General features: G+C 37.0%; 3 protein-coding genes across 4 annotated transcripts; 1 reads left to right on the top strand and 2 right to left on the bottom strand.

Moving 5' to 3' along the window:
* Positions 1-117: 117 nt before the first annotated feature.
* LOC118744503 (WD repeat and HMG-box DNA-binding protein 1) lies at positions 118-3,158 on the bottom strand. The gene has a single exon (XM_036477551.1). The coding sequence runs from the start codon at positions 2,973-2,975 to the stop codon at positions 186-188; it is 2,790 nt and encodes a 929-aa protein (XP_036333444.1). The 5' UTR covers positions 2,976-3,158; the 3' UTR covers positions 118-185.
* A 96-nt stretch (positions 3,159-3,254) lies between these two features.
* LOC118744508 (synaptosomal-associated protein 29) lies at positions 3,255-4,469 on the top strand. The gene is made up of 2 exons (XM_036477557.1): positions 3,255-3,700; positions 3,780-4,469. The coding sequence occupies exons 1-2, from the start codon at positions 3,451-3,453 to the stop codon at positions 4,379-4,381; spliced, it is 852 nt and encodes a 283-aa protein (XP_036333450.1). The 5' UTR covers positions 3,255-3,450; the 3' UTR covers positions 4,382-4,469.
* Positions 4,470-7,462: 2,993 nt separating this feature from the next.
* LOC118744502 (heterogeneous nuclear ribonucleoprotein U-like protein 1) lies at positions 7,463-25,498 on the bottom strand. 2 transcript variants are annotated; one of them, XM_036477549.1, is made up of 10 exons: positions 24,807-25,498; positions 23,867-24,622; positions 22,061-22,894; positions 21,336-21,829; positions 21,140-21,268; positions 18,668-18,839; positions 8,917-9,794; positions 8,674-8,854; positions 8,532-8,614; positions 7,463-8,467 (listed from the first exon to the last, which is right to left on the bottom strand). In XM_036477549.1, the coding sequence occupies exons 1-10, from the start codon at positions 24,946-24,948 to the stop codon at positions 8,333-8,335; spliced, it is 3,804 nt and encodes a 1,267-aa protein (XP_036333442.1). In that variant the 5' UTR covers positions 24,949-25,498; the 3' UTR covers positions 7,463-8,332. The 2 variants fall into 2 exon arrangements, with proteins under 2 accessions (XP_036333442.1, XP_036333443.1); XM_036477550.1 differs by having other exon boundaries at positions 8,376-8,467; positions 8,532-8,625.
* Between the last annotated feature and the right edge of the window lie 1,602 nt (positions 25,499-27,100).

The raw sequence follows: 27,100 nt of genomic DNA, 5'->3' as shown, positions 1-27,100 counted from the left end.
CTTAAAAACATCATGAGAACCGACTCAAACATTTACTTAATAATTTTTTCGTACTGCCTTATCTGGTGCATGAATGGAAACTAAGATTTTCTGGATATGTGTACATAGTCAATATATTTTAAACACACAAAAGTACAATAATTTAAAAAGCTATATTAAAAAAAAAAGTTTGATATTAAACGTATTTATTTTTTTGCAATCTTCAATTTGCCCCCATTAATTAAAACACCCCCCTTATTCGCTGCGTCGATCTCCGAGTGCTTGCGTTTGGCCGCAAATGGATTAACGGCATTGAGCGGAGTGCGTGTGACTTCTTTTAGTTCATCATTACTGGTATCCAACTTTTCGGGATTCTTATCTGGCATGTTTTCTTGGGATTCAATTGATTCTGTATTTGTTGCTGTAAGTGTGGGAGATGCTGAGTGATCAGTCCCATTAATTACTGCCGATTTTTTGCCAAAGGTAACTGGGGAATTAGACACGGCAAAACGTTTAAGTGATGCACGTCTCGCATGTGTTAGCTCCATAGCTTTTGGCGCAATTCGATTGCCACTCGTAGAACTGTTACCAAAACTGGGACTTTGGGAACGAACAACTGGCGAGAGTGTAACGTGGTTCTGCTGAAATTCGTGTAATTCTTGTCGTTCGCGTTGACTTTGTTCTTCGATTTGTGGCATGAGTTCTGACAGGCGATCGGAGAGATGAATACGGCCCAACTTCGTAGCATACTTGACAGCCAAGAGCAGCAGGTCTGGACAGGCAATAGTTTCAATAAGTTCTTTTGCACGCATTTCCACTTCAGTACGGCAAGCCAATGCGAACAATTTGATTGCCGTTTCTTTGATAGTTTTCTCTGGATTTTCTATAGACATAATAGAAGCCCGTACCAAAGTATCCTCCAGTTCAGATTTTTCCACTTCAACATCGCATATTGGTAGCTGCATTGTAAGTTCCTGGGTCATCGGGCGTGGATTGGTCATTGGGTACGAGCTGCCGCGGCACAAAACAGCTTGTATAATTTGACTGCGTTCGGACACAGCAATGACAAAGTAATTATTTGAAACGCTCTGACTTTGTTTCAGAGTATCGCAGATTGGATACCAACATTGACTTTTAAGGCTGTACAACTGTAACAAACCCATAGAATCAGCAAATACCGGCGAACCGCAATCCGAAAATCCTAGCCATGTCAGCCGACGCTCTGGCGTCAACGGTACTGCCAAATGTTGTGTGCGCAACTGCATTCCAGCCGTTTGTATAAGCATAGCAGATAAATGCTGCTGCATGGTACCAGGTGGCGCGCTGTGGTACAATACAAGTATACGATCTTCATGGCCAGCAAGCGCCACTACAGGTCCGGGAATGGATATGATTTCACGCTGGGTGCCCATTACTGTAAAAAGACGAAGAAACTGCATGCTAGTGGCAACACCTACAAGTTTATTAGTAGCGACCAATGCCTCAGTGCTTTCACAATCAGGAAATGTGACAGACCATTCCTTATTGCCGGATGCAGCGAGTGCGATGCAAACCAATTTAGTTGAATTTTCAGCAGACAATGCCAGTACGCTCGTGCTCAAGCTGGCAATATTATGGTTGCTGTAGTTCGGTATATGCAGGGAGTGGTGCACGCTGGCGTCGTGAAATTCCACATCTAGTGAACCGTCAGTACCTTCCGTATGGGCTGTTACAATGCCAACTTCATTCCATGCAAGATAACGATGTTCCAGATGGGTTGGTGTTGCGCCTGGTTGGAATGCAGGCTGTTGCTTGAACGTCTTCACCAATATTTGTGGCTCAATATCGCCATTCACTGATTTTGTTAAGGAATGGCGCGTATTTTCATCTTGGTCATCAGCATACCCGCCTGCCTTGCGCATCACTTGGTTTTTTAATCGCTCTATTGATATCCCGTCGTCATCGTCATCATCCCCATCGTTTCCTTCACCTGCGCCCAAGCCACTGCCGCTTGCCATGTCGTCATTTTCATCATTGTTGAATTCAATATCCCCAAAATCAACTTCCTCCGCTTCACCATCTGCGAATATGGCACCATTTCCACCTTTCGTACGAAACAATGTTCCCAGTTGTCCAGTATTATCGCAAAATGCTAATTCAGTTCCTGCTGCGTTCCAACTTATGCAAGTGATGGACTGACACTCGCTAGTCGGCGGTTCCGTTTTTAAGGGCTGTTTGCGCAGAAAATCGAAAACGCTTACTTCGCCTTTTGTTGTACCCCCCGCCAGGTATTGCCCATCCTTTGAAAAATTACAACATGTATATTCTCCCTTGATTCGTTCATCGGACAGCGTAAACTTCACTTCCCATGTGTCCGTATTCAACACAAAGATTTCTTTCCCGTGGACATAAGCTAACGACTTGCTACTTTGTGGCTCAAAGCATGGGGTTCCGAATTGTTCTGCAGTCTCAAAACTATTTGCCTTCGGCAAGCCACTGATGTTTTTCACTTCTAGTCCTCCCTGTTCTAAATTCCAAATTTTCAGCTGACCGTCTCCTCCGATGGAAGCAAGGAATTCACCCTCGTGGCAGATATCAAGCCCCAGCAGGGGCCCACTGTGCCCTTGTAAATGCAATTCGCTTTTACCATCATCACTTTTTAAAACCTTAATATTTGTATCATCTGAGCCCGCAGCGAGATACTTCTCATGGGCACGGAGGCAAGTCACTGGTGCCGTAAAACGCATTAAGGTGCCATCATTTTCTAATTCTGGATATGTGTATGCTTGCACAGTGTTTCTATCTGTGGAAGCTAGTAGACGTTTTTTGCTATGCGCAATACACATAACAAACTCACCTAGGCAAGTGGAGCTGGGATCATCGTCATCTATGCCGCGCCACATACGAATATCGCCATCAGAGCCGCAGGTAATGATGAATTCGCCATCCTCTGTGAAAATGAGACTTGTAAATCCATTGGTATGTGCGTATCGCAATGAGCTGCGTTCGTAAGCCATTTATTAATTAAAAAATTATGTATAAACTCTCGACCGACAGTGGAAAAATTGTATGGATGATGAAGTGTTTGGCGCCAAAACAGTGTTGGTCAAGCAGCTGCCAAAAGCCAAATATTGGGGGAAAGCAAATGAAAACAAAACAAATACAGAGTTGTATTGGAAGTTTGGACTTTTAATTTAAGGAATATGGCAACATAGATCAGCTGGGCAGTTTTTTCTCGAATGGGGAAATTAAAATTCCTTTGTGTACAAAAGAAAAAACAACGTAAGTTATCTTTAACAGGAATTTCGACGTATTAGTTTTCCAGAAATTAAGAGGGTTTTAATAAATTGCAAGCAATATTTAAAATAATTCAAAGAAAAATCACGAAGATACATACATACAGTTATATTTAATAGGTGATCAATTTTGTGTGTGCATAAAGTACATAGCACAAGGAATAGTAGCATTAAAAAACTCACGAACCAGGAAGTCATGGCCAATAATTACTTGCAGCCAGTACACAATCACTTCGATCTAAATGCCACTGACCTAGAAGACGTGGATGATGACATTTTTTTGAATAATTCACGTATGAATAGCACATTGTCTGGTCGTGGTAGTGGAGTCGGCAGTACTATGGGTGGGCGTAGCACTAACCCATTCGAAGACCCACAACAGATATATGCCGAGCGACGCAGAGAAATCGAAGCCCGTTCGTTAGAGTCCACGCAACGTAGCTTAGGTACATATGGACATATATAACATTACATAATCTTTCTGCTTTAACTTTACAACAACACAATTGTTTACTCCCCCATAAGGCTTGCTGTATGAAACTGAGGATGTAGGTAAGGCCACAGCGGTTGAATTGGCCAAACAACGCGAACAGCTGGAGAATACGTCGCGGCAGTTGGACGAAATTAATTCCACGTTACGCTTCAGTCAACGACACTTGAATGGGTTGAAAAGCGTTTTTGGTGGACTTAAGAACTACTTATCTGGTAATCGTGATGTACCGCCAGCGTCGCGTGCACCTAGCGCACAAGCTGGTGGCGCTCAATCGATGCAACAGGAACCACAAGATAGTACCGGAAATAGTAGCTCTTCACCAACAGCTATGTCGCCCACCGAACGCTACGACAATCATCCCATCAGTCGTATCCGTGACGATTCAACCGCCTATAAGCAACGGGAGCAAGTACAAGCACAGCGACGTAATAATCCTTTTGAGACGCAATTAGAAGCGAATTTAGAAGAGATGTGCGATAATTTGTCGCGTTTAAAATGTCTCGCTACGGATTTGGGTGGCGAAATTGAATCGCAAAATGAGTTGTTAGACAATATGAATTATAAAATTGAAGATGTCGATATAAAAATGAACAAGCAAAATAAAGAAATGTACAAATTGCTTGGCAAAAAGTAGGTGTCGGTCTCGTAGTTGAAGAATAATCGTGGAGCTCTGCAATTGTAATAAATTATGTTTGAAAATTCTATATTGAGCTTTACATGCATCTATATATTTTGACTACTATATACATTACAAATCATTTATTTGTGGATTTCTGTGTAAAATCTTTAATGCATTCCCTATTAAGCCCAATTTCGCTTTGAGATGAGACTGTCATAATATAGAGTAATTCACAAAAATAAGGACAGTTTCGTTTACATTATTCAAAATGTTTATAATGGTAAATATTTTTCGTTATTTTTTTTTACAAATATGGTTCATACTATAACAAAAAGCATACATATGTATATGTCAATCAAAGTTTTAAAACTTATTCCAAAATTAAAAAAAAAAATCCTTAAATTCCTATCCAAAATTTAAATTTTTTAGTATTCAGTTTTATACGGCCATTCAATTTTACTACAAGGTTTAATGTTTTTCCAAAATTAAAAAAAATCCTTAAATTCCTATCCAAATTTTAAATTTTTTAGTATTCAATAAGGTTTAAGCTTGAAGTGGTCGAAAATCGCGTTTATTTTTTGCTGACGGTGTTTCGCATATTTTTTCTATATATACAGTTGTCCACAAAATAATAGGAGTGCGATATTTTGACCAGTTTTGGCTATTTGTCTTTTGTTTATTTAATGTTGATTTTTGAGAATTTTTTTGGTTAAAGGTGTTTCACGTTTTTTCCATACAAAGTATGTCGACAATTTTCTTTTATATGGAGGACACTGCCAGCAAAAAAATTGCCAAAAATCAACGGAAGTTTTTAGCCGCTTGAAACTTGCACTTCTTCAGACTAGAATTGAATGTGCTACAAAACTGCATACCAGAATTATTTCTAAAGATTCTGATTAAAAAGTTTGAAATTTGGGTGAAAAATTGCAAAATTGTTATAATTTTTATACAAAGTTTAAAATCTGAAATTATATGGTGTTTGTTGTATAGCCAGCTAGGCTTTTATAAAAAAATAATAAACATTAAATAAACAAAAGACAAATAGCCAAAACTGGTCAAAATATCGCACTCCTATTATTTTGTGGACAACTGTACGAGTGCGCTTATAATTATCAAAAATCAACACCATTCTGTGCTACTTTAAACTTTCACTTTATTATACTAAAATGGAATGGGCTATAAGACTGCATACCCAACAATTTTCCAAAAATTCTGATTACTAATTTTGAAATTTGGATGAGAAAATGCGGTATTTTCTCTTAAATTTTGCAATAAAATGGAACTTTGATATATACGATTTTTGTTATAGTATATTTACATAAACAAGCAATTTTTAAGCAAAAAACAAAACCGACTTCAATTCTCATATAAAAATTTAAGATCATCGTTAATTTCTTCATGATCGAAATGATCAGATTTTAACCAATTGATAACCTTCTCCTTTAGTGATGTCGGTTAATTAAAAATTAACGAAAAATATTTAATTTGAAAAACATTTTGAATATTGTAAAAAAAATACATATATACTTTGTATGTGTTTGTAATGAGAAATAGTTCAAACATAATTGCATAGCATTAAACAGACACAGTTTTTCAACATATCCTTAGCAGAGTATAAATTGAATTCGTTTTGAAGTAAGGGCTACGTATTCGCTGCTTAAAGTGTATAAATATCAATTCGCATATGTTATACATATATCCATATATTCATTATAAAATAAATATTAAGATCTTTTGTAACCAATGAAGCAGTTTTCTTGATATTCAAAATTTTAATAAATAAGCGAAAACCATGCATTTGAGAACTTTTTAATCAAGGCGAATTTAAATTCACTTTGCTTTTGATGAAAAATTGAAGATAAGTTAAATGTAAAACCTTTTTTATGTTTACAAGCTTGCGTTTTAAAGTGACGTGATCTCTTTCATTATATGCTTATCTGACAATTTGCGATTTCAAAGGAAGTTCAAAGAAATGTACAGATGATAAACGAGTTGTTGACTACAGCGATGAATCATCACTCTTCGCTGCTAAAATACAAATCCTACTATGTAAGCGATGTTGTTTAATAGCTGTTGCTATTTCAGTCGCTAATTAAATTAGTAGATATTTAATGACGGCGCAAGTTTAGTGTTTTATTTTCGATTCATCATATAAGGTGCAAAAAGGATTAGATTGAATTAAAAAATGTATTTTACTTATTCTTTATTCAAATTATTTCTGTAGTTTGTTCAACTCCCATGCATTACGATGATGAAGCCAACGTAACAAATCTTCTGCGTTTTTTTCGAAATCTCTCATTAAAATACATAAGCTTTCTAAAGCGACAAGCCCTGTCTTCGACCGGTACGAATTTCGTAAAGCTTGCATCATCGCTGAGTGGCAACAAAACTACACCCATTAATTTACAACGGAAGTATTCTGAAAGCAATGGTATGCATTCATAACTATAATGATCATATAACCGAATAAAATCATTAAAAAAGTACCTATTTAATCAGCGAGGTAGAGGCGATCTATAATTTTTTTCAACAATTAAAACTATACCTGGGCAAATAAAGTATTCGAAAGTATTTGAAATATGTATTTTCAAACGCTGAATAACAAAACTTACTAAAATTCTAAAACCGTATCTACATTAATAAACTGTTCTCAATCAAAATATGCCGCTTATTGTGGAAGAATTAATTGTTGTAAAATGTTTGCAACACTTCTACAACGAGTTTAAAACGTTCTCACACAATCAAATTCACTTTCAAGCTGATTTAAATGTGCAATTTTTTTTTTCTTGATTTCTGTTCATTGCCCATTCCATGTAAAAAAGGAAAATATAATTGCTATTGCCTGACAAGTAAAAACTTGTTTGGTAATTTCTGGATATTAAGCGAACTAGTAGATATATGAACCGGGTTTACGTTCCCAAGACAGTCGCGTATACGTAACCGGAACGACCTATGTAGTTGTATACCAAAGAATGTCACTCCAGCATCATTCCCCAAAACTATTTGGCGAATTTATATATAATTTGGCAATTACAGCAATAGAACTCATTCCGAATCTATACATAAATTTATCAATACCCAACGTTCCCGCACAAATTAAGAAGAAACAGCCTTTTATTGTTTTTTTTTACCACTTACGGCATGTACTTAGCAATTATTGTATTTATTGAATTTTCCATTGTTCCTTGATTTACGCAATATTTACTTTCTTCCAGTGTACTATTGCTTCAACTAATTGTTTAATAATTTGTATTTATATGGATTTTTGTTTGCAACATTTCAATTGAAATAAGTAGATGATTCTTTTAAATATAATATAATTAATACAATAGTATGTTCATCAAAAATCGATAAAAGGCAAAGATAAAGAACGTTACTCAACTTTCATAAATTTCAATGTTCTTGAAGAATTACACGGAGAGAACGTTCAGGGTATAAGATTTAAAAAAAAAATGGAACAGCTAAAAGTATGTTTAACTAACGACAAAATTAACCAAGAACATTTAAGTCAAAAAAGAAAAAAAAATAGGATTAACATTTTAAAATCAGTAATTATATAAAAGAAAGCAACTTAAAGAATTTGATGTTAATCATACTTTTTATACACTAATTTTAAGTTTAATTTTACAAAAAATGACGGGTAGTTAGTGGTGCATTAAACAGTGGTTTTGTTGTAAGTAGTTAGGCGGAGGGACACACTTACATATGAAATTTTTTTATTATTAAATGAATTAGAATGATGAAGTTGTTTTCTTGGCTGGTTTAGGGTTGCGAACAAAGAAACTTATTTCTTTGCTGTGTGAGCTTGGGTCACGTACTATATCTGCATGTATTTGTGAGTAATGTGATTGTACGTATAACGGGTTGACATGTGTGTACGTTATTAAAATGTGTTATTTCTTTTTTCTGAATTTTCTTGCGGTATATTAAAATTGTACTATGTCACTGCGTAAGTTGAAAGGTTGTTCACTTTTTCACTGCAGCGTCACCACCATTTCCATTGCCCGCGAGGGGTGTCTGGTAAGAGTATTGCGACCAGTATTGGTTCGCATCACTGGTACCAGCCGCACCGGCTGCCGCTTGTGGCTGTTGCTGATTTTGCTGAAAAATATCAATAATTTGTTTGTTTGTAATATTTGCATTTAAGTAGAACATCTGTTATTACCTGCCACCAAGCTAGCCACTCTTGCTGCTGGTTGGGATCGGCATTAGCCCACTGCTGCTGCTGTTGTTGAGCATTGCCGTAGCCTGCGATGAATCTATTTGGAATAACTAATATTAATTTTTTTTAAATAATTTTTACGCACCTTGCGTATCCCCATATCCCCAGTACTGTTGCTGCACGGCGGACTGTTGCTGGTATTGTTGATGTTGTGGCGCGTGTTGCTGCCAATTGCCTCCGCTGGCCATTTGATGTTGCTGCTGCTGGGGGTGTTGTGACTGTGGCTGACCATAGGAACTCCATTTACCGCCACTTTGCGATGAGCCCTAACAAAAAAAAAAAGTTCATAATGTTTTCGTCGAAAATATTAAAATACAAATTAATCTACCTTACTGCCTCCTCCTGTCCCCGCTGACTTGCTACTACTGTACTGGTGGTGTCCTTGATAGGCGCCACCATGGGCGCTGCTGCTACTGACGGCGTTATTCGCATTACTGCCGTACTTTGCTGCCGCGCCTCCAGCCGCACCCGAGCGTTCATAGCCACCGCGACTATCTTCTGTACGATTGTCGCGGTGGCCAGGCCGAAAATCCCGCTGGTTATCACCACCGGAACGATAATTATCGCGTCGACCGCCGCCGCCGCCTCCTCCTCCGCCTGCATTGCGTTCACGGTGATCGCGGTCACGATAGTCACGACTGCCGCCGCCGCCGCCTCCGCCACCACTACCACCATACGAGTTGTAGCGCCCGCCACCGCCACCACCCGAGTCATAACGACCCCCACCGCCGCCTGAACGATTATAGCGATCATCATAGCGATTACCGCCACGATTATTTTGGACCCAACTTTGTGGGCCATTACTATAGCGGTTGTTACGATTGTCATAGCCACGACCACCACCGCCGCCGCCACCACCGCCATAACCACGATCGTCACGCCAACCAGGACGGTAGCCGCCACCACCACCGCCGCCGCCCCAGCGATTACCGCCACCACCTGAATGGCCACCACCTCCACCGCGGCGATCATTCCAACGATTGAAATCGCGTCGTGCGCCGCCGCCACCTCCACCATCACGATGCCGGCGATCATCACGATGATAGTTATCGCGTCGATTGCGCTTGTTCGGCTGGCTTTCGTCCAATGCCTTCTTGCCTTTCTCGTTGTAACGCTTCACCTCGTCCTTTGCCTCATCGCCGCTTAGATCAGTGTAGATCACTTCATCGAACCAATCCAGATCAGTAGAGGGTAGCGTAAAGCTGGCTGTAAGCAAATTTTCAAGGGATAGAAATGATTGAGTGTGACTTAAATGACCAAAAGGTGCGTTTTTGTATTTTTTTATTTTTGCTACAGCAAGAAAATTGGAGAAAATATAGTGCGCGAAACACTTGATCGAAAGAATAACACAAAAAGTATAAATAATTGAGTTAAATGCCCAGATTGCGAATCGAATTTTGTGATTCAAATTGGCAATTTGTGGAAGTGTGGGGAGGCGCTTGAATGGAAAATTTGTGTTGGCGAGAAGAAAAGTTGTAAATTTTTTTCAAAAACCTCGACTCATACTCCAAACTTTCGTGCATGGCAAAGAGAGGGTTGGGGCTTAGCGCGCTGAAGGGAACTGAGTTTACTGCACAAAATAGGCACACGGAAGCGTCAAGACGAGAGAATAATGTGCCGTATGAATAAAAGCCAAGCAATTACTTTTTTTAATTTCAGACTTTTTACTTTAATTTATGTATTTGAATAAATCGAGTAAATGGTCTGAAATTTTACGAAAAAACAATTGCGGAGTTTTTATTCATACGACTCATGAAACGAATATAAAATTTGTAACAATTATTTGGAGTTCGTGTATCCAACAAACTTGCAAAGTAGAGGAAATTGAGAAAGCAAAGTTCGCTTGGAGGGAAAGTTGCAAATTTTTACTAGAAAAATGTAAACTTGCAACAATTTGTCAGTAAGAAAAACCAGTGAAAGCAAATCACACTAATATAGTTGAAATTGACAAAATAAGCCTATTTTAGGCTCATCTGATCTGAGCGTATATCTGAATTTTTCGGCATAGGGCTAGTTTCTTTTTGATTTCATATTGTAGAATGATCAATTTTAAAGAAAAATGTCGAAAATAGAGAAAACATCTCCATTACTTTGGATTTTATTCCCAGTTTTATCAAACTACACGAAAATTATGATTATTTTTTTTGGACATACAGTGACGAGCAAAACTGTAACATGGTTTAACACTTTTTGTTTCAGCCACCGCTATATTTCCAAGTTCTAACGACTTTCATACTTTTGCTGTATATTCTTGTTGGTACATCCCTACTCCCTCTCTCATAATGATTTGAAGTCAATACAACAACAATAAAAAAATCAGCAGACAAAAATTTAAATTAAGGCAGATGTTACAGTTTTGCACTCATCGCGACATCTTCCGAACGCGCCCCACTGCCAACCGCAACGGCGTGATTGTCGTTAAATTTCACTCCCCGCATGATCGCAATCGCACCCTTCGCGCTTTTGGGGAGTATCGCAGGCGAGTTAGATCTGCAGTGTCATTAAGCTCCATTGGAATGGATGGAATTTTCCACATATTTGAGAGTCTCACTCAAGAGAAAAGGCGCTTACTACAAGAGGCTATCAAGCTACGCAGAGAGGGTAAGCTGGTATCGGTATACACAATGCGAGGCGAGGTGCACGTAAGAAATGAAAAAGACAAAAATAGCCCCGCTATCAAATTAACCTGCGAAGATGATTTAGCGCGCTTTCGTTAGGTATAAGATTTTGTTTTTATGTTCCCTCTGTTATGTACTCATTGTTGTAAAGTTGGCACATCTCAGTTTATGTTTGTTTGTTCTTAATATTGTTATCCCTTATGCTTTAAAGTTGCTTTTGTTTATACGCGTAAAATATCATGGTTGTACCCAGCAGCAAAACGGCTAACATTGACAATTGTAGTCGTGCAATGGTGAACATCATGTGCGGTCAACAAACGGGTTTGAACATTGTTCATTTTAATGCGCGCAGTCTTAATTCTGAGAAAATGGATATAGTAAGGAACACTTTTGAATTGTCTCCAGTCGATGTTATATGTGTATCTGAGACATGGTTCAGGTACAATGTAAGCAGTGTCCATTATGATATTAATGGTTATAAGTTGTTTCGTTCTGATAGGGTAGATAGAAAAGGTGGTGGAGTTGCTATTTACTGCAAAAAGCACCTAAAAACCAAACAGGTTTCGCAGTCACATTCAGAAAGAAGCTGCGTGGAGTACCTGTCTGTCGAAATGTCTAGCCCCTCGTCCAAAATCCTATTGTCTTGTGTGTATAATCCCTATAAGTATTTCAGCCTATGTGACTTTTTTAATTTTCTGTCCACTGTTTCTGTAGATTATGACCATATAATTCTTTGTGGTGATTTTAATGTGAACCTGTTATGTCCTGATTCTACCAGTGCTCGTTTAATAGATGATATCTCCTGTGTTGGGTTGTCTATGGTTAATTTGTCGGTGCCCACAAGATATGGTAGCAATTGCTGTCCCAGCTTATTAGATTACTTTGCTGTATCTGATCCTTCTATTGTTTTGAAATTTGACCAAACATCTTTTATATCTGATCATGACTTGATATTTTGTTCTTTTGACGTTAAACTTGATCACTATGACGACAATACCTATGTATTTAACTTCTTTGACTACCGTTCCTTAGATGTCAACAACCTTTTCAGTAGCCTCTTGCAGATCGATTGGTCTGTTTGCTGGGGTCTCAGCACGGTCAATGAGAAGCTCCGTTTCCTAAACGAAAATATATTAAATTCGCTCCTCACTCATGTCCCTACCCGAACCTGTGACAGCTCTTCTTCCTGCCGTTGGTTTAATGGTGTGGTCCTATCAGTGATTAAAAAACGCAATAAATATTATAACATATGGAAAAGGAACCCGACAGATGAGAACTGGAGTGCTTTCAAAACAATAAGGAATGAAGCTACCTCGGTTATAAGACGTGAAAAGAAAAAATTCTTTATGAATAAGCTGGATCCCTCACTGCCTAATAATGTATTGTGGCGAAATCTGAGAACACTCCGCGTCCATGCCAGTGAGAAATCAGAATGCTCGTTGAGCCCTGAAACGCTTAGCGTTGCCTTTGCTTCTCCGCCTTCATCTTGTCCCCTTACGACCAACTCTGTAGCCTCCTGTCCGGTCTCTTTTGCTGGCGAAAAGTTTGAGTTCATTGCTGTGAGCGAGATTGATGTGGTGAAATCTGTTTTTAAGATCAGGTCCAACGCAATCGGGGAGGACGGCATTCCGATTAGATTTGTGAAGGTAATCTTACCGATTATTTTGCCAACCTTGACACACATAATAAACCATAGTCTCACCACGTCCTGTTTTCCCGATGCCTGGAAGATTGCTACTGTGCTTCCTGTAGCCAAAAATAAATCCGCATCCAGCCCTAGTGATTTCCGACCCATCAGCATACTACCAGCCTTGTCTAAAGTTTTCGAATCTTTGTTATCTGAACAAATCTCTTCCCACATCGGTAAATTCAACCTTATATCCCCATTTCAATCCGGATTCAGACCCCATCACAGCTGCTCTACTGCAATGGTAAAGATACTTGATGACATTAGAATACTGTTCGACAAGAACCACTTAACACTACTATGCTTGCTGGACTTCTCTAAAGCCTTTGATTCAGTTAGCCATGAACTACTGTGCTTTAAATTAAAAAACTACTTTGGGTTTAGAGAGTCAGCAGTAAAACTGATGCGTAGCTATCTGAAAGAGAGGTCTCAGCGTGTCAAGGTTGGATCTCAAATATCTGAACAAAGGCCTTTGTTCACGGGTGTCCCACAAGGGTCAATCTTAGGACCACTACTATTTAGTTTGTTCGTTAATGATATATTTCGGACTTCTATGCACGCCAACATGCATGCCTATGCGGACGATGTCCAGCTCTACATGTCAGGTCCTCTGGAGGACTCAGCTAATTTGTGCGCAAACTTCAACAGGGAACTGATGTCTATAAGGTCCTGGGCACAGTTAAATGGTCTTTGTCTTAATTGTGACAAGTGTTTTGTTTTACCTATTTGTAAGAAACGTCTTAACCTAGCAACTATTCCATCGTTACACATTGGTGGCAAACCAATTAAATTTGTGTCAAAAGTAACTAACCTTGGGTTTATTATCAACACTGGCCTTACCTGCATTGACCATGTGAATTCAACTGTAGGCAAAGTCTATAATACTTTAAGGAATTTACGAATGTCTGCTCCATTTACACCGATAGAAATCAGACGTAAACTCGCAATCCAACTTATAATGCCAATTATCTGTTATTCTGAGGTAGTCTACAGCAGGTTAGATTCCCAATCAGCTCACAAAATAGATGTAGTATTTAACCAGATCACGCGCTATGTGTTTGGGCTAGCAAGATATGAACATATTTCCGCTTGGAGAACGCGCCTACTTGGCTGCGAAATTTCTGAATATCTTAAAGCTAGAAATTGTGTATTCCTTTTTCGTCTCATGACAGATAAGGCACCCAAATATCTATATGAAAAATTAATGTTCCCCAAATCCACTCGAGTAAAGGACTTGACTGTTCCTACCTACAATTATCTCAGCTCTGCACGGCTATTCTTTGTCAATGCTATCCGCATCTGGAACTCTATTCCATCCCATATTCGCAGTAGTTTAAACAAAAGCAACTCTAAAAATGTTCTGTATGCATATTTCCGTTAGCTTCACTTCAGTCCCTGTGATGTGCTCTCTATGTACTTGTTTAATTAAGTCTTATTTTAAGTATATGTCCTGGAATTGTAGAACTCACTTAAAAATACTACTCTGTTAATTATATTATGTTACTTTTATTTAGTCTTAAGTAATTTTTGCTGTTTTAGTTATATGTATGTGCTGTTATGAATTTTTTGTTGCGCTATAAAAGATCATTCTTTTGATCTTATTGTGCTAATGATTTTATTAATAAATGAAATGAAATGAAATATATTTTTCAGGGCTTTTTAACAATTTTCTCGAAAAAAAGAACTACTAACACAATGTTCAGTACTCTTTTGCCTGTTTCAGTTCCTGGATGTGATTTAGCATACCTTATTTGTATCTTTGTAAAAATTCTGGAGGTATATCCTTAGTTTGCTTTCACATCTCATGTACTCGATTTTACGGACTTTGATACTTATTAAGCTGTGCTTTTAGTTGATTTCGCAAATTCTCGATGAGATTCATGTCCGCGGTTTGTGGAGGTCATTTCAAATTAGCAAATTTTTGCTTTTGTATCCAGTCTTTGCGAACATATGCAGTATGTTTTGGGTGATTTTTCAGCAGAAACTCTCATTTTTCGACTACATCTTGCAAATTTTGTTGAAATATGAACAGATACTGTTCCTTACGCATAATGCGTACTAACGGACCAACAAAATTTTTGAAATACAACCGCAAACAATTAAGACTCTACCACTGTGATTCACAGTTTGCAGTACATGATGCGCTTAGGCTTAGTTTGGGTCTTTGATCAAATATCATGCCCGGCCATCTGATTGAAAGCGATTAATTTAATCTTGTCAGACCAAATAACCTTCAATTGAAACTTAAAAATATGTTTTTTTATTGCATTCTGAACGGTTTTCGTGCGATGCAGCGAAATGCTGCCACACTCGCACATGTATTATGATCAAATTTGCTTTTTTCTTCTTTATGATGCCTTTGCGCTCAATTTGGCAATTCTTCGCCTCGCTGTCTACTGATTTGCATTAAAGTTTAATACCTTAAGCGCTTCTGTAATAGTGGCTGCATCGCTACTTGCTTCTAAGTTCACAAGATATCGTACCGTAATATTTTTTAACAGACTTCCTTTGTCCTTGGGAACACTTTAGGCTATATTTTTTCTAAGTCTTAACATTTTTAAGTAGCAAATTCCAAAATTTTTTGCCACTTTTCGTGCGGTTCCGCCTTTCCGCAATAAATCTATTATTTACATTTATGGTTCCTGATTAACTATGTTATTTACTGGTGATCACTTCTTCAATAAATTACAATATAGAAAAAAGTCACCTGACTTCCAACTAAGTAAAAGATAACTCTCAAATGCAAAACTGAGAGTGAGTGCAAAACTGTAACATCTGCCTTAATTTACATTTTTGTCTGCTGGTTTTTTTATTGTTGTTGTATTGACTTCAAATCATTATGAGAGAGGGAGTAGGGATGTACCACCAAGAATATTCAACAGAAGGATGAAAGTCGTTAGAACTTGGAAATATAGCGGTGGCTGAAACAAAAAGTGTTAAACCATGTTACAGATTTGCTCGTCACTGTAAGGGACTAGATTGAAGTGCGAAATATGCGAAAATGTGGAAAGAACATCCTTAATACTTTTTTGCATGAATTATTCGTAATTTATGGAACTTGAAACGTGTATTATCTCAACTGCTCTGGGCTACGAAAACGCAGTTCAGACCACCATACTCTCTTCTTGCTCATGGAGGGGCAACAAACAACGTTCGACCTTTCAAAAATCGTGACAATTATTATTAAATCCGTTGTAGCCTTCAAAATTAAACTTTTCGCCACCCACCATTTGTAGTTGTCCTTTCAGGCATGCGAGTCGTACAAAATTCCAGTCATGATTCTTAACGCTGTATAGTAAAATTGATGGCCTTTTCTGAGATTTTGTGAACACAAGTGTATAGAGTAATACGTAGTTTCCCTGTAGTGTAACAACACTAACGTTTTTCATTCATTTTTATCTCGACAATAATTAGTTTTTGTGTTCTGGCTGCATTTCATGCGTTTTCATGCGAAGCTGTGAGCCGGTTTCAGCTGTCAAAAACATTCGCATATCCTTCAGTTTTATTTCCAACATTTCCTGGATTCGTGAAGCCCGTCAATTTATGCATCCTTTGCAGTTGAAAGTGCTATAGTTCCAATTATTTTTTAAATTCTTAAAAAAATTTGAATTGCAATTTTAATAACTTTACCAAACATATAAGGAGGCTACGCACCCTTGGGCCTTTCAAGTGAATCAAAATAATAAGCATAATTTTCGAGTGGTTTGATAAAATTTTGAATAAAAACCAAAGTAATCAAGGAGTTTTCTTCATATTCACCACTTTTCTTAGAAATTAATCATTCTTCAAAATGACGCCCACAAGTCCATATATAAGCTTGGATCTTGAGAAAAATATGTGTACCTATTCAAGTGAAATTTCGTCGGAAAATACGCAATTAATTAACTGATAATAAAACTTACAAATTGCGTTCGCAGTGTTTTGAATAGTTTTCTCTTTGAGAGCGAATTCTCGGAAATCAAATTGCAGGCAAGTTACTGAATATTTACTGGAGAATACATGAACCTAACCTTCTAACTTAAAAAGTAAAAAATTGGGCGGAAATTACTCAGAGAGAAAAATTTTTTCATAATTTCATATGTAGTGATCTGATCTTAACTTCCGCTTGGCAATAGACTTTGCTGTAACTCTTCATCACTTCGTTGATTTTCTCTGAGCGCTTTTTCACCTATGTCCAATTGATTGTCATCCAAAACTGTCAGTTACCAGTGTATAGGCACTTCCAGAATGATCCTATTTGAAGCAAAGCGGTATCATGATGCAAGTGTTGCTGACAGTTTTATCCAGCATTACATTGCTTTATATATAATGAGATATTTCAGTATTTAGCTTTACGTTTGCCTTTGGAACAGATCACATAGAAAAAAAGATGTTCAATAAAAAATTCCTATCGGCGTAAAGTTAATTTGCCTGCGGAAGAGTCTATCATAGAACTCTTAGGTTAGGTTCGAAGGGTATTTATTGCCTGTTCTGAACGCTGGACGAGATACCACTCTAAATGGATTCAAATAGCTTCTGAACTTGTCTAGCTTCTGGGGTTTGACGACCATTAGGTTCGAAAAATGTATTACGCTTTTATACTTTAATTTACCTTTATTAGAGAAAAAGTTTAAACCTGTTTTGTTTTTTTTTTTTCACAGAAAATACAAAAGTACCTTTCTGACTTTTTGAAATTCACACATTAATAAGATGATAACTATAAAATAACGGATGCAGGTACAAGAAGTTCCTTCGAAAATCGCATGTAAAAACGACGAATACATTGTAAAAATCTTGGTTAACTTCTCCGAGTGCCGAGCAATAAGAAAATACTGCAAAACTTTCTTGTGGGAAACCAAGTTATCTAAAAGGGTAGTCGTGAAAAATTTTAAATGCACATTTAGAAAAAGGAGGAACAGATTTTTGAATTTTTTTTAATAACTTTAATAATTAATTAAAGAGGTTATGGAACGAAACCGAATTTAGGGGCTCTGAGGGACTTTAAAGCAGCCTTACTATAAGTGAGAATATGTTAAGAAGTACATACGATGAGCAATTGTTGACCAATCTATTTCTGTATAATTTTCTATTCAGCCAAATACATAAGTATTAACGGCTAAGAAAAATTAGTAGAAGCTATTCGAAGTCAAGTGGATACACGAAGAAGATACGTCTTCATTAGGACAAATTTTGGTAAATTCAATACTGTTGCTGCAGAATATTTTGAAGTTATGGAGAAAAGTTTTCGTTTTTTACAACAAAAGCAGTAGAAATATATGTTAATATATATATATATATGTTTTAAGACATTTTTACCAACACTGAAAAGAAATTACACATTTACATGTATGTACGCAAAATATATAGTATTTCATAAAATAAAAAAAATATCAAATTATATTTGAAACCTGCAAATTAAAATAAAAGCTATGCTTATACAGTAAAGAAAATAAAATAAATACAATCAAATTTAAAACTTTTCTAAATACGCTAACACCTGCATTGACAGTAGTAACAGTCAAAAGTAGATGTGCGCACAAAAATGTGCAACTCCATGTATGTATATAACTGTAAGTATATAGTACATAAATCAAATATGATGAATTAATAAACAAAAAATGAAAGAAAGTCTTATTTGAAAACCTAACTCTTGTAAAATAAGAGACAAACACTTTTCGCATTTTTCTTATGCAACTTTACATATCTTAACGCAGCTAATATAAAATTTTCATAGGTTTTAGATTTTTACGTGCTTACGTTTTTAATTTTGGTTTGGTTTTGTTTGTGATAATTACCTCGTAAATTATTTAATGTTGATTCTCTTATTGTATTAGCATTGCCCTTTTCAGTTTTCTCAGTGTTGCGCCGTTTCAATTCATCTTCACTTGGTATACAAACAACTGCAATGCGTTTGAAGTCGCCGAAACCTTTCATTTTGCGCCGTTGTGCGGATGCATATGCATTTGTCTACAAAATCATGATCACACGTGGATGAGGATGTTGATGACAAGTTGTTGTAGGTAGTAGTTGTTGTTTTGTAGAAATTGAGGTTTTGATTTATCATTTTTGGTTTTTTTTTTTTTTAATTTTTTGCTTGCACTTGAAGCAGTAGTAGTAGTAATACATAGTAGTAGGTAGTAGTCACAAATATTTCACATATTTGTTGCTCGAGTTGTTGCGAGTGTTGATTGGCGCATTTTATCTCTAACATAATTGCATACTTTCATTGGGTTTTAAACATTAAACATTGCCTTAACATCTCTGATTTAACTGTATACTTTTCCTCACACATCTTTGTTAGAATTCAAATTTAACGGCAACCATTTGCTTTTTCTCCCTTTTTGTTTAAGTATGTGAATAAAAACCCAAACCGATAGTGATAGGATAACTTAGTACTAAAACATACCTTGTATTTTTTAACTCCACCAAAATATATGTATGTGCAGCAAATAACCGTATTATGCTATTTAAAATGTTTTTGTTTTTTTAAGCTCTGGGTCGAATACATAAAATAATGTATGGCATACGTTTCGGATGTAGTACATATGAATGTAATGGCCTGCTTAGACAACAAAAGATACTTGCAAAGTTGGTAATGGCAATACGACTTAAAGCCAGTTGCACGCCACCGATAGTAAAATGCCAACATTTTGCTGGCTTCTATGTACTTACAGGCATACTTGCCGCACGATCCTCCTCCTATGTTAACAGTGGTGACAGATAATTACATTTGCTTCGTTGTACTTTGAATTTGCTCCCGCTGCTGCCGTTAATATTGCTGTTTATAACGCTGGTATACAAAACCCAACTTATACTCACTTGGCTGGCACACTTATGTACATACGAGTACATGTGTGTATGTATGCATGTGCATAACTATTGTGGTAGGAGCAACTTAAATTTTCTAAGACTCACCTTGGCTCAACATGTTGCCGCCTCAACACAATTAATGGTAAAGGCAGTTGGGATTTATTTTTGCGACTTTTTTTTAAATCCGAAATTAAATTAAATAAGAAAAAAAAATAATACTATACAAATACGTTTAAAATTTGAAAAGTGTATAAGGCGCTATACGAGCGCAGTGATATACTCATGGGTCAAAGGAATTTGTGTAACTTAGAACGAAAAAGGCTAATATTTATTGTATGTCAAACATATTATGAAATTAGGAAATTAGTGTAATAAATTAAAAAAATAATGCTAGAAAGGCCTACTTTGAAATAGTGGATAAATCCTTTTTAAAAACTTAAATGGCTCAACAAACACTCTCTGCAACTTTAATTTTCTTCTTTTTTTACTTAACTGCTTTAAAGCACACAGTGACTATTAAAAAATAGGTTCAAATTTCAGCTTTGCAAAATTCTCATTTCCGTTGCCGAAAAATAATAATGAGAATAGAAAGTTTAAGCATGCCCCGAAAAGCTCGAAAGTTTCACTGGACAGCCATAGCTTTCGAGTTGCCGCAATTATACATTTGAAGTTAACTCCTTATTAATTCGAGATCAGGGAATCAGAGTAAAAGATATACATATGTATGCATTGCCACGGGCGTTCGTTGGTTTGCTTGGTTTACTTAATTTGTTTACTTCATGCCCTAAGGTTTCGATATTAATTTCCATTCAACATAATAGCATCGAGCGGAGTCCCATTTTTAAGATTTCTTCAGTCTGTTCGATGTCGTGTTTCCCCCAGTTTTTCACAAAATAATATAGACATTCAAACCTCGGCGTCCAATATTCTTCTATAAGTGGTCAACTTGCTTAACAATAAGAAATACATACATACGTACCACTCTAACGCCAAAATAGTAGCTCCTCTTTAAAACCATTCGTTATTGTGGTGTACAGCAGGTCAGCAAGCTGAAGTAGTATTCCGTTTTCAGACATTTGGCGTACGTGCTTATATCCAAATAGGTACTTCCTTGAAGCATTACAAGACTCAAGGTATCTTTAATTTATAGTTTAGCCCGCATGACCTGCATACGCATGCACATACACACTTTCCTCTCTGATCATTAAAATACTAAAAAGAGTTAACTTCAAACTCAATAAAATTTAAAAATTCAAAATATTTTGTATCAAATGGCTTAAAGCTTAACCAACAATTTTTGTTTGCCTAATAACACAAACGTTTGGCATTTCAATTTCACCTTTAAGCCTTTGAACCTACTTTCCCTACTTTGGGACACTGTATGCCTTATCCTCTGTCAAAATCCTGTATTTTTTTTAAATCCTCAAGCTAATCACAGCAGAATAGTACCGAATTACCTGATCAAGTATGAAATTGCGACGTCGCTTGGTTGCAATCTCCTCAAGGGGAGACAAGCTATTCAAGCACAACTCGTAAACACGCTCCCAGCGTCCCTTATGTAAGGGTTTACGCGGTGCACCATCAATCTGAAAAGAGGAATGCCACGAAAAATTATTTAACTTAATTTAGGTAATTACACTTTATTTGACTTACAGTCATCTTAGCAATTAATGCATCTGCACCTATAACATGATAACGTTTCTCCTGATTATCTTTAATATGTTGTAATGCCCAATGTGTTTTGCCTGCTCCGGGAAGGCCAACCAAAAGAATGACTTCGCATTCCTTTCTACTGCTCGGTCGCTGTGGACCAGGTACATATTTTTCTTCTGGTATCAAAGCGATAAGCTCATAGTCGGGCAATAATGAGACGGGATCGCGTGGTTCTGGAATGACTTCCTCATATTCATCCTCGGAGGACTCACGGCGTTTCTGTTTTACAGAATCGAGACGTTTGCGTTTGTTTGGCGAAGGTCCGTCGTCTTCTTCATCATCTTTTTTCTTGCTTTCCTTTTCATTTTCAGATTCTTTCGGTGGCTTTTCTTCATCTGCTGCTGCCGCGGTGTCACGATTTTCTTCAACCTTTTCGGCATCATCAGCAGATTTAGTTTCGGGTTGTTCTTCAGTGGACTCGGTAGGTTTGGGTTCTAAAATAAAGATTACATTAACGTATTAAAGAAGCTAATAATGCGTATTTAATGCATGCCTAGATTATTATACGATTTCTATTCCTGCAAATTCAAATACATTGAATATAATACCTTATATGCATTAATAACCCAAAAAAGGTATACAAAAGTCATCTACAAAAACATCGTGTAAGGGTTGGAAACACTTACTTGGTTCTTAAATATGAGTTGCTTTTAATTATAGCTTACCTTCATCTTTTTCTATGTCCTTTTCCTCGGCCATCGCCAATTCTTTTTCTTTTTCTACCTCCGTTTCCTTCATTTCAACATCTTCATTTTCAGCATTCTTTTCATTGGAATCTTCTTTCTCTTCCCCAGTCTTCTCAGGTGGTTCACCTTCCGCCTTAGCGGTTTCCCCTTCTTCTTTAGCTTTACCATCCGCCTCCTTTTCCTTTTCCTTTTCCTCTTCCTTTTCTTTCTCTTTTTCTGCTTCAACTGGTTTTTCTTTTTTCGGTTTACGCCTCATACGCTTTGGTCTCTCCACATTGGCGAGCAAATTCTCATTGTCAGCGAAATTCACATGGTACTCATAGCCCTTAGTTACAATATGGGGAAATAGCGCATCGCTTTCGCCCAAAATATCTTTGTCAAATTCAAAAGCCACTCCAAGATCCTCACCATTCAACGTGTACTTAATTGTACATGGGGTACTATCCAAATCCAAGTAACAACCAATTACATCATCCAGTTGATATGGTTTGGAAAATTCAGAGAATTCTGAGTTAGTAGCTTTCCGACCAGACTCGCAATAGGCAAATGAATTTTCTGCTTCGCCAAGCAATAAAGTGGTGTTCGGTAAAGAGAATCCGACACGAAAACCACGCACATGTGGTTCATCACGGAACTGATGAGTTCGTCCCAATTGAGTTTCCTCGGCCAAACGTACTTCAAAACACACTTTGCCTTCACGCACGCCATAGTTGGTGCGAGCACCAGACCAAATCAATGAATACACTTCGTGAGACATGGGTTTTGCTGACGTGAATGTGACAGGATCAATACGTAAATGTAAATCGGAATCAACTGTAAATATAAAAACGTGATTAAATAATAAATATACGAAAAAAACCAGATAAATATATTGAAAATGTATATGAACATACACTACTGGCAGAAATAATAGAAAAGCCTGATTTTATTTATATTTATTTTCTTTAATTTTTTATATCCTTTAATTTATTTTATATTTTAATAAAAAATTCAGAATTTTTATTTATTATATTTAATTTTAGCTAAACAATTGTGTAATTTTTAATAATTTTTTTTCCATCGACTTTACTCTTATTACCATGATACAAAGAAGAAAATAGTTCCATTTGATGACATTCGTTAACTGATCCACTAAAAGTATTTTTTTTTTCTTGTAAAAATAAACGAATGTTGCCGAATTTCCACTTGGCATTGAAATGACAAACATTTTATGCCATTTAAAAAAATGCCATGTGGAAATGAACTCAATGATTATTTTTTCACATAATGACACGATAATTTTTTAATGCCCGACTTTGTCATTTGTCATTTTTGCCATTTAATGGGCCGTATGAATAAAAATAAGCAATTGCTTTTTCTTAAAATTTCAGATCTTTTACTCAATTTATTCAAACAAAATTGAAGTAAAAGGTATAAAATGTTAAGAAAAAACAATTGCTTAGGTTTTATTCATACGGCCCAATGCCTAGTGGAAATCCAGCACATGAATGATAACTATTGAAGTTAAAGCAAATTATTGAACATAAATTAAAAACAAAAAAATATTGCACTGTTCAGAAATGCATCAAGCCAAAGCATTACCTAAAACTTTTGTGAAAATTCTGAATCAGTTTGAATTTCGAAAATTTGTTGATTTTTATATATATATTGTACAACGTATATTGCGCATTTATATGCAGGGTATTATATGAGTTTGAGATTTATAGAATGTAGCCTAAGCAGTTCAAAATATGGCGTTTCTATAATTGGTGCCGCCAGTGTAAACACACAAGATACACAACTTACACCAACTTAAACCGAATTGTTTGTCTTCAATTGTTGGTTCATCTTCAGGATTTGTGGCTTCTTCAGCTTTCGATGGTGTACCATGGCTACCGGCGCCACTGCGGCGTTTTGGTGTGCGAGATCGTGATTTTGAACGGGAACGAGAACGGGAGCGTGACCGCGACCGCGACCTTGATCTGGAGCGTGAACGCGATTTTGACCGAGAACGTGAATGAGAGTGAGAACGGCCGTGACGTTCTTTGGAATGTGAACGCGAATGGGAGCGCTTCCTTCTGCTCGCCTCGGCTTTACTGTCGCCTGCTTCTTTTAAATCCTTTGCTGCCGATGCATCCCTTTCAGCTTCTTCGTCTCTATCATCGATATCCATTTTCCTTCCCTCATTTCCTCCTACCTCAGAGTCCTGCTTTTCTACGTGTCCGTCATCATCTTCATGATCTTCTTCTTGTTCATTATCACCATTTTCTTCTATTTTTTTACCAGACTGGGCTTCATTGTGCTCCTTTTCTTCTTCTTTTTCTTCTGTCTCGTGTTCTTCGTTTTCGCTTTCAACTGCTGGCACTTCATCAACACCCCGCTGAACATTTTCTTCATTATGTGCATCCTCTTCTGTGGCTGCGTTTCCATCCTCTTCAGCTAGAGTTTCAAGAGTAGGTTCTGCTGCTGCAGCCTTTACGGGGGAAGGCGATGGTGAACGAGTCATTGAACGGGTTCGTCTACTTCGCCGACCCGGCGTCCCAGGTGTGCCTGGAGCGCCGCCTGAGAAAGTTAAATGAAAATGCATAAAGTGTTGCACCAATTACGTATAATACTTTCTTTGAAAATATAATTACATATACTTAAAATTAGAGAAATGAAATTTTTCAAACCGATATTCGGCTAAAAATTATATAAAATCATGTTGAAATTTTTTTAAACCAAGATTTCTTACACCAACGCTTACCTGAACCATCACTTCCACCTTCTATGAATGCCCGCAAACGTTCGATCAACACAGCTTTAACGCCTTTAGTATCAAGACCACGCGTCTCCAGCTCTTTACGAAGGTCTACCACCTTCATTTTATCCAATTTGGCGGCATCCATGCTGGTAGTTGTACCGAAGACTTGCACACTTTTACAAGTTTACTTTTAAGTTAAACTTAATAAATTTATTTAAACAAAACGTGTTAATTGTTCCAAAGTTAACTCTCCAATGTTCACGAAAGTGTGTTACACGATTAAAATAATGTAAAATGAGTCAAAATTAAAATGGAACATAAATGCGGTCGTACTCGCGCAAAACGAGAAACGGCGCGAATGCCAGCTTCTCCCGCTCCTCTACTGCTGCTGCAACGATTACCTTTCTACTCGTTGATCGCCAATAGCTAGTGGTAGAAAGGGCTTCAGCAGCGAAAAAATCACCACCAGTCACACCGCACAATTTTTCAATGCACACTTCTCGCACTATTCTCAAAATTTTCAATAATGTTTCATTGAAAATAATAAATATAGCAGTTGCACTACGTTTTTTTAATATTTTTAGCCCAATTTGTGTAAGTTTTACCACGACTTTCACGTTTTTCACGCGGACCACTTTTTTCGATGGAATTCAGTACGTTGTCGTTGGGCGAGTGAACGAGTAATTCGGAATAAGGAGCGAGCGGCGCGGTTCCGAAAAAATGGCGGTGAGTTGCAAAAGCAGATGCTACAGGCCTGACAGAGCTGCCGTATTAAAAATGGCCGCCTAGTGTATTTGTTGCTTTAATTTCACTGGCCATATTTCGGAGAAATTAAAAAAAAGGTGGGTACATTTCAGTGCTGCCGCTGTCACTTAAAGTTTTTCACTTCACTTTGGAAGCCTTAAATAACCTAATCGATAAACCCCACACACCTAATTATGGTTGAAAGTGGTCACTTCGATAATTACTTCACTTTTCCACCCAAGTCCCACGGGCACATTTTTCATTCGATTTGACATTCCTCTGGCTCTGTGTTTTGTTTTTGTTTTTCTTCGCTGCAAAATTGATGCATAATATAGGTTCTCCCTAAAAATTTATAAGTTTCCGTATTCATTTAGGGATATACAGATTGATAAACTTTATTTTTCGTACGAAGAAAAAAGCAAGTTTTGATTTGTGAACTAGTTTCGATAAATTTCCTATAAAAATTAGAGACGGCGCCGTTTTGTTCGAAATATGCATGGTTACAAATGAGGTAATTCGCTCTCATAATTTTGTATGGCGAATTACGTAATTCGAAGGGTAATTGGAGTGTGAATTGCGAATGAGAGGGCGAACAACGTAATTGAGGTGCCGTGGTAAAGCGTGTGTGATTTCACTTCGCTCGAATTTAGGAAACGGCAGCACTGGTATATTTCGTTATAAAACGGAAAAAGCTATTTCCGAAAGCTAGCTTTCCATAGGCAAATATGCAGAAATTCGATTTGATTTTTTTTTTTATAAACTTAAGCAAGACTTTTTAATAGAGTAAGTTAGAGTAAATTCACAACAAAAAGCACAAATAAGTTCAAAATTTAGCACACTAAAATCTATACAAAAAAAAATTTATATCAATTTTCTTTATTGAAACTGTATGCATTTTGTGGGCATTTTCATAGCATTCCGTGCTTTTTTTTTAATAAACTGTAATACAGCTCCGTAAGAGATTTATTCTTCAATAAACACTTTTCTTACTGTAACGCGGTTTTTCTACCATTTACCCGTCTTCAGTTAATTTCAAAATAAACTAATATATAGCATGAACATGCAAACATACATGTGTGTACGTAGAAGTAGTTATACTTATATGCAAATAAGTGACAAAACCGCACACCTTTCCAAGCCAGCAATTCATAATTGTTGTTGTTACCCTCCTTTAATTTGAACCTAGCAACGTTTTGTTTTGATTGCCACCTACCCACTCGTTACACTCATTCCAACACATACTATCTTGCCACAACAATAGACATCACGCTAGAAAATTCCTTAAGGCCCGTTTACATACAACTTTGGCGTTGCGTTGGCGTTGGCGTCGCTTCGACAGCTGACTATGAATACATGCATTTATATGAAAGTCTCCATATAACCAAAGTTGGGCAACGCCAACGCCAACACAACGCAGAAAGATGGCCAACTCTCAACTTTTCGCGTGCGTCGTTCGTCAGCTGTTCTAAATAATCAAAATTATGTGATTTAATTTTCATTTTTAATTAAATCCGGGCAAGAAATATAGTTTTTAATGCAATTATTGATGTAAA

This window comes from Rhagoletis pomonella, unplaced genomic scaffold (genome assembly GCF_013731165.1).
Source record: "Rhagoletis pomonella isolate Grant_MI unplaced genomic scaffold, Rhpom_1.0 Rhpom_scaffold_00008, whole genome shotgun sequence".
In the NCBI taxonomy this organism is placed as follows: Eukaryota; Metazoa; Arthropoda; class Insecta; order Diptera; family Tephritidae; genus Rhagoletis; species Rhagoletis pomonella.
The sequence above is the reverse complement of the archived record's forward strand: the minus strand, read 5'-3'. Positions and strand labels throughout refer to the sequence as shown.

Bases quoted from the DNA above. Each gene is read 5' to 3' on its own strand.
- LOC118744508 (XM_036477557.1), top strand. From the start codon at position 3,451: ATGGCCAATAATTACTTGCAGCCAGTACACAATCACTTCGATCTAAAT. The intron at 3,701-3,779 runs GTACATATGGAC...CTCCCCCATAAG, and splicing joins GTCCACGCAACGTAGCTTAG to GCTTGCTGTATGAAACTGAG.
- LOC118744503 (XM_036477551.1), bottom strand. From the start codon at position 2,975: ATGGCTTACGAACGCAGCTCATTGCGATACGCACATACCAATGGATTT.
- LOC118744502 (XM_036477549.1), bottom strand. From the start codon at position 24,948: ATGGATGCCGCCAAATTGGATAAAATGAAGGTGGTAGACCTTCGTAAA. The intron at 21,830-22,060 runs GTAAGCTATAAT...TCTTTATTTTAG, and splicing joins GGACATAGAAAAAGATGAAG to AACCCAAACCTACCGAGTCC. The intron at 8,615-8,673 runs GTGCGTAAAAAT...GATTCATCGCAG, and splicing joins GGGATATGGGGATACGCAAG to GCTACGGCAATGCTCAACAA.